The 12065-nt window shown below is 38.3% G+C and overlaps 1 protein-coding gene across 9 annotated transcripts in view; it reads left to right on the forward strand.

Annotated features, from left to right (window-relative positions):
- LOC145263165 (uncharacterized) overlaps window positions 1-12065 on the forward strand; it is a 1002407-nt gene that overhangs the window by 74561 nt on the left and 915781 nt on the right. For 8 of the 9 annotated variants that reach the window (XM_080120181.1, XM_080120182.1, XM_080120183.1 and 5 more), the window contains one exon: window positions 456-4560. The exons of the other annotated variant lie outside the window; for it this stretch is intronic. In XM_080120181.1, the coding sequence (XP_079976307.1) occupies window positions 538-2958 (2421 nt within the window). In that variant the 5' untranslated portion in view covers window positions 456-537 and the 3' untranslated portion in view covers window positions 2959-4560. Of the gene's footprint in view, window positions 1-455; window positions 4561-12065 lie in introns of those variants that run through there. 9 annotated transcript variants of the gene reach the window in all.

Genomic DNA, 12065 nt, shown 5'->3' on the forward strand with positions numbered 1-12065 from the left:
TTATATATGTTGAGGATTTTTAGTTAGCCAATCAGCTTTCTAGTATCCACCGCGCCCCTTCCTATCGGCCAATGGGCATGCATTTTATCGAACAAAAGATCAGTTTTAGAACTAGGTTAGTGGTTTAAGGTAGACGTTTTCCTTCTTTTTTTTTTTCCTCAACATATATAAAAACAAGAAACAACCACAGAATTCGCGCATAAGACTGTCGAATCCTATAGTGGATGAAACGCAGAATATTCAGTGTAGCTTAATCGCCATATATATTTTATAAATTACTAAAGAGCTCTACCTACGTATTGAGCACTTTGGAAGTAAATACTTAAAGTTTACGCATAAATCTATACTTTCGTATATTAAATATATGTGAGTAAATGAAGTAGTTATATATATATATATATATATATATATATATATATTACTTTCTAACTCTGATATTTTCTTCTCTTTTTCAGTAATCTCGAACAGAACTAACATAATTAACACGACAACTCAACATAATTTTTGAAGTCCACCTAAACAGTTTCAGAATCGACCATGCCTTCCGCCCTGTCCTCTGCAAATAAAGTGAGGCGTAAGGGTAAGGACGAAAAACCACCGCCAGCTACAGGACCCGGAAGTAAAATTATAGCTCTTTCGTTAATCCTCAAAAAACATATCAAAATCTTAGATGCTGAACGGGTCACTATCCAATATGATACGTTCAACGTTAAATCGTTACCAGTTGAAATTTATTCGAATGAAGAAATCGCTGAAAAAACTGTCAAGCTAATGGTCGCCAACAATAGATTAAAACGAATTCCAAAAACTGTAGCTAATCTGCGATTTTTGAACACGCTGGACATTCGAAATAATAATCTTTCCAGCTTTCCAACAAGCATATCTAAAATGTCCTGTTTGGTTAATCTGGACATGACCAATAATAATATCAAAAAGCTTCCCCGAACAATTCACAAATGTCCATCGTTGCAATATTTGCACGTTTCTAATAATCGATTAACTTCTCTACCAAAGAAATTCGGTAAAAGCTCCTCGTTGACTTACATCGACCTTTCACATAATTTGATCCGTTCGTTTCTTAAGAATGTCTACGAGTTAAATGCTGCGGTGAATTTTTCGCATAACCGGTTAAAATCACTCCCCAGCGTAAAAGTCAAGAAACCAGCGATAAAAGAATTGGACGTTTCACACAATTCTTTAGAGAATATACCGAACACGTTTAACAAACTCATCCGATTGATACGACTCGACGTTTCTTATAACTCCATACAGGAAATACCAAAGGAACTTGGATTTCTAAACTACATCGAAAACCTTAATTTTTCGCACAATAATTTAAGTCATTTGCCGCAAGAATTATGCCAGATTGCTTCGGCGCTACGAGTCTTGGATTTATCAGGGAACCTTATTCATTACCTACCGGAAGAAATAGAACGCTTTCGTAATCTCCAAAGTCTAGATATTTCTAAGAACAAAATAGAATTCATGCCCGAAGGTACAAAGTGTTTAGCACATTGCGAAAGTATGGACGTCTCTTATAACGAATTGACGTCTCTAATGTTCGCTGTATATTTAGAAAGTTTAAGCGAACTCAAGGTCGCCCACAACCGCATCGAGGTCCTACCTGATGATATGAAGGCGATGAGTTCCCTGAAATCTCTGGATGTTTCTTTTAATCGGATCAAGAAAGTCCCGAGTGCCATCGGTGATTTATTGTCCTTGAAATCTTTGAACATTGCCGGAAACCTTGTCAGCTCACTGACGCCATCTTTAGGCGAAAAGCAAGTGCTCAGTTTCCTGGACATCTCTCAAAATTCGATATCTGAATTGCCGAAAGACATGCGTAAGTTCCGCAATTTGGAATTGTTTCATTTTTCCCGAAATCAGATTCGGGCCGTCCCTAAATCAATTGAGTCTCTCTATCAACTTCAGTCATTGGACGTGTCAGGAAACGAGCTGAGCGACATTTTTTTACCGAAGACGGTCCGGAAGCTCTATCTATCTGACAATCCACTCGACCTTGACCTTAGCGACGCAACTGTAACTCTAAATCTGATAGGACATAAAGATCACGGTAGCCAACTGACCACTCTTGAGCTGGTCGGACTCAAACTGAACGCAATCCCCAATAGTGTATTCAAACTACGACTGTTAACCCATCTGAATCTATCGAAGAATACCATCGTTATTTTACCTGACTGTTTTCATAAATTGCGACTACTGGTCTCGTTAAACCTAAGCGAGAACTCGATTGAGAATCTACCAACTTCGTTTGAGAGTCTTACTTATTTAGAACATTTGAATGTTGGTTTGAATAATCTGTCACAATTTCTTCCCGAATTGACAAAGTTGGTTCATCTCCAAACTCTCGACATGTCTCAGAATGAGATAACACAATTGCCAGACGATTTTGGTAGCCTGAACAAATTACTGAGGCTTAACCTTTCTCATAATGAGCTGCTTACGTTTCCATCTGACCGAGTGGATGTGTTTGCTTCGCTTTTATTCCTTGATTTAGCTCATAATCATATCGATTCTATCCCATTAGAATTTGCTTATTTGTACCGAATCAAAGTGCTGTATTTGGCGGGAAACGACCTTGAATCCCTCCCTCCGCATATTAACAAGATGGCATCCCTCGAAATACTGGACGTGTCAAACAATATCCTCTTGGGCCTGCCCGAAAACATCTGCAAACTCCTGAGCATAAAAGAAGTGAATATTTCAGATAATAAGATCACGACGGGTTTCCCGAAAAATTTTGAACATTTGCGACAAAAAGCTAAAGTGGAATTTGATAACCAGTCCGCTTTTAAGACGCGCATTCCACGAGCTCGTCCGGTGAAAGTTGTTCCGTCACCAATTAATGTGACATCAAAGAAAAAGAGTAAAAGTGGGAAAGGCCGATCGAAAAGTGTGATGGATAAAGGTTCACGGTCTACGCCGCCAGAACGATGAAAATGTTAATGTTATTTTTATACATTCGTATGGTTTTTACACGAGCTCTGCACTCTTTGAAAACAAGAGCCAAGGATCGAAGCGTTTTATCGTTCAGAACCGTAACAGTACTATTTCATGATTAATTAGCGATAATGTTTCTTTCCTTTCCGTTGCTTCATTTAAATAAGAGAAAAGCTGAGACATTTTGTAAATCATTTTGCTAATACTTCTCGTTCAAATCTATGATTAATGTATGACTAAAGTTGAAAATTGGTTGACGATTATATGTCGACATGAAAATTAGTAGCATCTTTGGGGGGGGGCGTTATAATTCATATTATAAACGAAAGAATCACAGAGGGAGCCAGCTCTGATTTTAAAAGAAGGGTTGTAAACAGACGCAAAAAAGTGATGCTCAATCCCTACGAAGGTGCTGATTTTCTATTCTGCTTATAAGAGAAATTTATAAACTTAAATATTCAATATGCATTTATATTAAAAAATACAATTTGGTAAAATAAAAACACTATAGCGACACTAGTGTGTCTGTGTATAAACAGGTCGCTATATGGGGTTATTATATATTTTAAGAACTCTCAAAGCAAACTGAATGCTTCACATACAAATCGCTAGTTGAGCTTGTTAAACCAGTTTGAAAACCTTCAAGAATGTGTAAAATCTGCCAGTTAACATCGTCACGTATAATGATGGCGTTAACATAATAAAAAATTATTTCAGATGGAAAGGATATATAATGCCAGATAAAGAATATATGAGGGATTTAATAATATTTGATGCTTATTTCTATTAATTGAAGTTCTATATATACTACTTATTATTTACTAGTTGTGCATAAGGGATTAATATCGACGATTCATAAGTTATTACCTTTTTTATACATTATATATATATATATCGTGTTTATATATGTACGTGTGTCTAGGCAGTAATCCCTCATTGAGACACATTTTGAATACAAAATTCATCTATTCACTATATCTTTCGATGCGAATTTTAGAACGTTACTTGGATAAGAAAGACGTATACTTTTCTTATTCAGCATTTACTTATCTAACGTTCAACATTTTTATTTAAAGTTTAACTTTTTTAGTTCATTGAGAACATAATGACGTGGGATATTTTCTCTTAAGACAAATACACAATCTTTAGTCATTCCTTGTGATACCCTAAGTTGGATGATGCTATTTTTGTTGCTTATTTGTATTTACTTTGTATAATTGTATTTGTATTGTGTGCATGTTTCAATCGGATCTGTGCACCTGGCGACTACTCTTAGATATTGGTTTGTATCACACAACGACAAAAAATACAGGAAAAGAAACGATACATTTTGTTTAGAACTCACATAGACTTCATTGCGCAAAAATCATAAAATTTGAATCAACTTTTTATTTTCAATGTTTCAAGGACATGCAACAAAACCATTCGATTTAAATGAACTAAAATAAATTGAAAAATATAAAAGCAAAATATCTTTTTATGATTTCAAACACATTTCTATTTTTTTTCTTTTAAGTTACAAAAAAATTGTATTTTTAGTATTTAGAGAAAAATAAAGAGAACGTTGCACCATGGCGTCATTTGAATGATGCATCTTAATTAGTCGTCGCAAGATTTCATTAAATTTGTTATTTTAATTTCTTGTTTCTGTTTTTGCTTTTGTATTTTGCTTCTTGATATTTGGCTTTCAGAAACGTAAACATCCACAGAAAGTTTTCGATGGATTCATGGAATGTGCATGGTTCAGAAACAGACCAATTGGCATACGGGTTTTTTATATTGAAATACATAAAGGCATCTAAATATACAATTTCAAATGCGTCAGATAAAAAAGAACTCTACTTTAAAAGTGATAGACTGAAGTAAATAACATCTCAGACGTATCAAATGCATGCTATTTTAAATTAAAGTATGGCCGACTATTTGAAAGATTTTCTTAAATAATCTAGTAGAATAAGTTGTGCATTTAGCGATGATGATGATGATGATGATGATGATGATGATGATGATGATGATTTTTTCGGGTTCAACTTTTCCGCACACACACAATTACTCAAAAGAAACATTCATTAAGACAGCTGAAACTCATTTTAATCCAAATAATTTAAGTGACTGAAATAGGTCTTGATAATAATTTTCAAATAACTATAAAAAAACAACCTTCATCTACTTAAAGATTGAAATAAACTTATAAAACAACATAACAGTATCAAGTAAACCAGGACAAAACCAACTTGCCTCCTCCCTTGCGGCTTTTTTTTACATGGGGGTCACCACTTATCAAGGCCCAGAGGCCACTCAGGGATAAGGGTTATTGCGTGTACAGTAATCAATGAGATAGTATTGTAGTAATCATTAGTATTGGAGATTTGATAGTCCCCTTAAGTAAGCTTAAGGGGACTGTTTGTCAGGAATTTGTTTATGTTGGATTTAAAGACATCCAAGTTGTAGTCAGGTGGGAAACAGGCAAACGGAAGAGAGTTCCACAATCGTGCACTTCTTAGAAAGAAGCTCTGCTCATGGAATCTACGTTTGGATTTAGGCACAGATAAAGAGTGGGAAAATTATTGACAGTAGTTTCTGCCAGACGGGTGTTTCTCGTGAAAGAGTGGCGAGGAAAGGGACGAGAGATTTGTGCACAGACGAGCACTTGCCATAGAAATAACGATAAAACAAAGACAGGCTCGCAACGTCTCTTCTGTGGGAGAGAGGTTGCAGGGAAGAGAAAAGGGCATCCCCGACCAAACCACGAAGTCTATTTTGTATTCTATCAAGGGAGGATAGGCTGTTTTTAGCAGCTCCTGCACAGATGTGGCAGCAGTACTCTATCCTAAGATGTACTTGGCTTTTATAAAGATAGAGAATTGCATCAGTAGTGAGATATCTTCTGGAGCGGTAGAAGGATCCCACCATTTTCCCAGCGTCCCTGGCAACAGATTTGATGTACGTGTTCCATTTCAGATCAGGAGTAAAAGTCAAGCCCAGAAGCTTGTCAAAACATGGAGCCTCCCCAAGACGAGAGCCATCCATTTCAATTGATGCCAGATGGGGATCAGAGCGTTGATGATGTAAAGATAGAAGCTTGTACCACACACTCAAGATCAGAGGAGAGAGAATCAGAGAGAACTTTGTCATTTACGGCCTTTGATGTGTTGACATAGATGGTCGTGTCATCAGCATAGATGTCAACTAATGATAATGTGTTTAGGGAGATCATTGATGTAGATCAGGAAGAGAGTTGGGCCCAGGATGGACCCCTGGGGGACTCCAGCATTAATACTGTGGGCCTCTGATTTCTGCCGATCAACCACTACTCTCATGAACTTATAAGAGAGAAATGATTTAATGAATGAGAAAACATTTCCAGTAATACTGTAGCTGGAAATCTTGTGATGTAGGCCCTTATGCGATACCTTATCGAAGGCCTTTGATATGTCAAGAGCAATTGCCCTGGAAGGGAAACCTTTGTCAAGAGATTCACTAATCCTATATGATATAACAGTTAGCACATCTGCTGTAGATATTGCAGAGCGGAAACCATATTGCATGTCACTAAGAAGGTTGTTTCTGTTGATGTTTATTTAATATGGATTCCAGCAACTTACTCATGACACACAGGAGACTTATTGGTCTGTACTGAGAGGGAGATGACTTTTCACCTGAATTCTTAAATACAGGGCATACTGATGAGGTTTTTCAGGGTGTTGGAAAGCACTTCTCCTTAAGGCAACGCTTAAACAGTTTTGTAAGTATGGGAGCAAGTTATGGTTGGAACTTTTTCAGAACTATAACTGGAATGCCGTCAGGGCCAGTTGCTTTACTGGAATTTAAGGTTCTTGATTAGCTTGGCGACCTCATGTACAGATATTTGTATGTTGCATAGCGTGTTGTCTGTTATAGGAGGAAATACAGGGAGTCGATGGCCATTGTCGAATAGGGTAGAATTAGCTGCAAAGTTCTTGGCAAATAGTCTAGCCTTGTCTGATGCTGACGAGATGAACTCAGGTCCATTGATGATAGTTGGGATAGAATGCACGCTTCTGTTCAAGATTCTGTTTGCTATTTGCCAGAACTGGTGGGAACCAAGCCGCTACTCAGCTACTTTGGATTTAACAAAGTGGCATATAGCTCTCTTGCATTTTTTATTACTCTTTTACAGTGGTTGCTGGCAGTCCTGAAAGCAGCTTTAGTCTCAGTACATCTATTACGTTGGTAGCTGTGGAAAAAGTGATTTCTGTGTGTGATGGCAGCAGCACATTCAGGGGAGAACCACGGCTGGCTGTTAGGTTTTTGTTGGAATTTTTTAGATGGTATGAATCGGTCTATGCCTACAATTAACCATTCGGTCAGGTCTGATACTATAGAGGACACATCCTTTTTAAACATGGAATACAGAGGTAGGTCAGATATATATGTACGGAAGCTATCCCAGTCAGCAATAATAGAGTACTGATATACAGTAGCATTTACGAAAATCCATTTAGAACAAATTTAAATGATGCTGAAGCATTTCTCCTAACAAACACCCCGGATATCTTAGCACTAAGTGAGACTCCTCCATCCCCTCTAACTACTTTAACATACCTGGATATCTCCCACTCTGCTGTAACGACTCTGGCAAACATATGCACAGGCTTGGAGTCTATATTCAAAACATCCTCCCCTTGACTAGAGAAACAAAATTAGAATGGGACAGTCAAGCCTTTATGTGCTTTAGACTTAACATGCAACATAACATTAGTTACTTTTATTTTCTCTACCGCTCTCCCTTGACCCAGGACTTTACCCTAATAAACAAAGTCTCTGACAGCATAGATACAGTACTTTCCCTCGACACTAGCGCACAAGTGCATGTATTTGGAGACTTCAATTTCCACCACAAGAACTGGCTTGCATTTTCTACTTACACAGATGCAGCTGGTAGCACAACACATAGCTTCTGTATATCTCATTCCCTATCACAGATGGTTACGTTTCCAACCCGTTTCCCTGATCAGCAAGAACAACATGCATCGCTTTTAAATCTGTTTCTGACCACAGTTCCTGATGATTTTGTTATGAACGCCCACAGCCCACTTAGGAATGCTGATCATGTAGTGATAATAGTTGAAATCGCCCTAAACTCTAGAACCAAAACTGAAGAGCCAGTTCTCAAAACAACGAGATATTATAAAAAGGCTGACTGGGAAGCAATCAGGGATCTCATCAGAGACGCCCCATGGCGAAAAATCTTTTCACTTCCTGCTGAACAGTGCGCAAATGAGACCACTGAATGGTTCAAATCATCAATGGAAGCACATGTTCCCACACGGAAGTTTTATAGCAAGCCCCACTTTCCTCAATGGTTTACTTCTACTTGTGCAGCTGCCATCATGCAAAGGCAGGATGCGTACCACAGATTTAACCGACATAAGTCCAGTTCAAACACACAGAAGTATATAGAAACCAGAAATAACTGTAAGAAAGAAACAGCGATAGCTAAGAGAGAATTTACTGAAACCACAAAAAATGCATCAAGGCACAGAAATTAGGAACCCGTGACTTCTGGAAAATCTACAACAGTGTAGTAAATAATTTCCCTACTAACCAACAATCATGAGGTTGTGTGCTCATCAACCGAGAAGGCTAACATGTTTGCCAGTGGGTTTGCCTCCAACTCCACACTGGACCCTACTAACCACCCCACTCCCTGACTTTCCTTTGCGGACAGACGCCACACTAGACGATCTGAAAATCGCCCTTTCTCAGATGTATGCTATCATAAAAAATCTTGACACTTCAAAGGCATGTGGACCTGATCTCATCCCGGCTGTGCTATTAAAAAGTGATCCACTAAAGTAGCTCTGGTTCTCTCCAAACTTTACAACAAATGCCTTAATGAATCTTGCTTTTCTGCCTGCTGGCAAAAGAACTGACCCATTAAATTATCGCCTCATTAATCTCCTCCCACTTTTCGCCAAAATATTTGAGTTCATGATTAACCAAGCTCTAGTCCTACACCTTACAGATGCTAAACTTCTGACCGACCAACAATATGGATTTAGGCAAGCCCGTTCCACAGCAGATATCCTAGCTGTAATCTCTGAACGCATATACCATTCACTGGACAAAGCAGGGGAGGGTAGAGCGGTAGCTCTAGATATATATAAGGCTTTTGACAGGGTATGGCATGAAGGTCTTCTCAGGAAAATCAGATCATACGGTGTCACTGGACGAATACTTAACATAATTAAATCCTTCCTAGATAAGAGAAAAATCCAGTTTGTCCTCGATGGTCGTACATCTAAACAATATGATATAAATGCGGGATTGCCTCAGGGGTGTATCCTTGGACCTCTATTATTCCTAATATTAATAAATGACCTTCCTGACAAAATTGCCTGTGAGATGAGTATATATGCTGATGACACCATGCTCTATAACAGGCACGACAGGAAAGCAAATGAACACATATCTAAAGAAATGGCAGAAACACTATAGAACGACCTCCAATCTGTAGTGGAATGGGGATGCAAATGGATGGTCACATTCACTGCTGCCAAGACTAAATTTGTTTCCTTCAATAACTACAGTAAACCTTACCACCAATAGCAATGGCCAAAGACTCTTTATCTGAAAGTACATCTTTAAAACTCCACAGCCTAACGTTTACAGGAAACATGAGTGGGAAAAATTACATTGAGAGCATTGCCAGGACTGCTTCGAAAAAGGTAGGTTCTCTCTACCATGCTAGAAAGCTACTAACGCCCAAAAGTATCCTGTGCCTCTATAAGGCCACCATTCTCCCATGTATGGAGTATTGTTATTATATTTGGGCTAGTGCGTCTGCTACTAGGCTCTCACTCCTAGACAAGGTTTAAAAGAGAGTCGTCAACCTGATAGTTCCTGAATTATCATCTAAGTTTCAGCCTCTGTCTCATCGACGAAATATAGCATCCCTCTGCCTGTTCTACAAGTACTTTAACAGTGAATGCTCCGACGAACTGCAAGCACTTGTGCCCTCGACAAACCCGACAAGCAGCAAAATCCCACCCCTTCACAATAGAGATCCCTAGATGTAAGAGAGCCTTCTACTCCAGTAGTTTCTTCACCAGAACCGCTAGACTTTCAAATTCCCTTACGGGTTCCTGCTTCCCCAACTGTACTGGCATGCAGAAGTTCAAGTGTAATGTGAACGGACAACTTGCTACCCAACATAGTACCCCTGTAGCTTATGTCCCTGATAGTAGCCCCCTACATCAAAGGCCTTGTTTGGGATGAAAATGTAATAATAAAAAATTCCCTCCGGATGCCGTTTGTATTGATCAGTGTGTTGAACAGTGAATAAATGTTCGAACTCTAAATTACTTTGTTTTTACAGAATTATTTTATTATTTATTAATAATAACTATAAAATAATGTCCTCTAAAATAATAAATGTATTTGGACATTATAAATGTCATTCGTTGTGCGTGTACAAATAAAGATGCAGAGACAAAAGTGAATGTTATTTCCACATGAGTGGTGGTGATAGTAGATATTTTGGGGAGGGGAATCTCTCCCATTTCCTATTAATATAAGGAAAAATATAGAAGCTGATTAAGAATTTTTTCGATAGAACTTTTTTTAAAAAACAATTTTTAAGAACATAGCAAACATCTGCCAGTGATTTATTGCTAGACAGAATTTCATATTGTCTATATATACAGACCGACAGATTGGCTTTTTATAGCAAGTTTTAAAAGCTCAAAATCGATTTCATTTTAGAGCTTTTATATTCATATATTTCTTTACATTTTTTTTTATTTGGTTCACCAGTCATTCTGCAAATTGAGAATCTCACGTGTGTAACCCTATTCAGGAGATAAGGTCAAGCCCAGAAGCTTGTCAAAACATGGGGCTTCTCCTAGACGAGAGCCATCCATTTCAATTGATGCCAGATGGGGATCAGAGCGTTGATGATGTAAAGATAGGAGTTTGGTTTTAGATGCATTAAAGGTAACCAGCCACATCTTCCCCACTGAACCACTCATTTGAGATCAGAGGAGAGAGAATCAGAGAGAACTTTGTCATTTACAGCCTTTGATGTGTTGCCGTAGATGGTCGTGTCATCAGCATAGATGTCAATTAATGATTTAAGTATGTGTTTAGGGAGATCATTGATGTAGATCAGGAAGAGAGTTGAGCCCAGGATGGACCCTTGAGGGACTCCAGCATTAATACTGCAGGCCTCTGATTTTTGTCCATCAACCACTACTCTTATGAACCTATCAGAGAGAAATGATTTAATGATAGAGAGAATATTTCCAGTTATACCGTAGCTGGAGATCTTGTGAAGTAGGCCCTTATGCCAAACCTTGTCGAAGGCCTTTGATATGTCAAGAGCAATTGCCCTGGAAGGGAAACCTTTGTCAAGAGATTCACTAATCCTATGAGATATAACCGTTAGCACATCTGCTGTAGATCTTGCAGAACGGAAACCATATTGCATGTCACTAAGAAGGTTATTTCTGCTGAGGTGGTGGACTACTTCTTTATTTAATATGGATTCCAGCAACTTACTCATTACACACAAGAGACTTATTGGTCTGTACTGAGAGGGAGATGACTTATCACCTGAGTTCTGTAATACAGGACATACTTATGAGGTTTTCCAGGGTGTTGGAAAGCACTTCTCCTTAAAGCAACGTTTAAACAGTTTCATAAGTATGGGAGCAAGTTCTGGTTGAAGCTTTTTTAACACTATAATTGGGATGTCGTCAGGACCAGTTGCTTTACTGGAATCAAGGTTCTTGATTAGCTTGGCGACCTCATGCACAGATATTTGTATGTTACCTAGCGTGTTCTGTGTTATAAGAGGAAATATGGGGAGTTGATGGCCATTGTCGCATAGGGTAGAGTTAGCTGCAAAGTTCTTTGCAAATAGTTTGGCCTTGTCTGAAGCTGACGAGATGGTTGGGATAGAACGCACACTTCTGTTCAGGATCCTATTTGTTACCCTCTGATTTTTGTCCATCATCCACTACTCTTATGAGCCTATCAGAGATGGTGTTCTAGGTTTATTCGACTGGTGGGAACCAAGCCGCTGCTCAACTACTTTGGATTTAACAAACTGGGCATCTCTT

This window comes from Euprymna scolopes, chromosome 38 (assembly GCF_053919585.1).
Source record: "Euprymna scolopes isolate OS-2025 chromosome 38, ASM5391958v1, whole genome shotgun sequence".
Taxonomy (NCBI): domain Eukaryota; kingdom Metazoa; phylum Mollusca; class Cephalopoda; order Sepiida; family Sepiolidae; genus Euprymna; species Euprymna scolopes.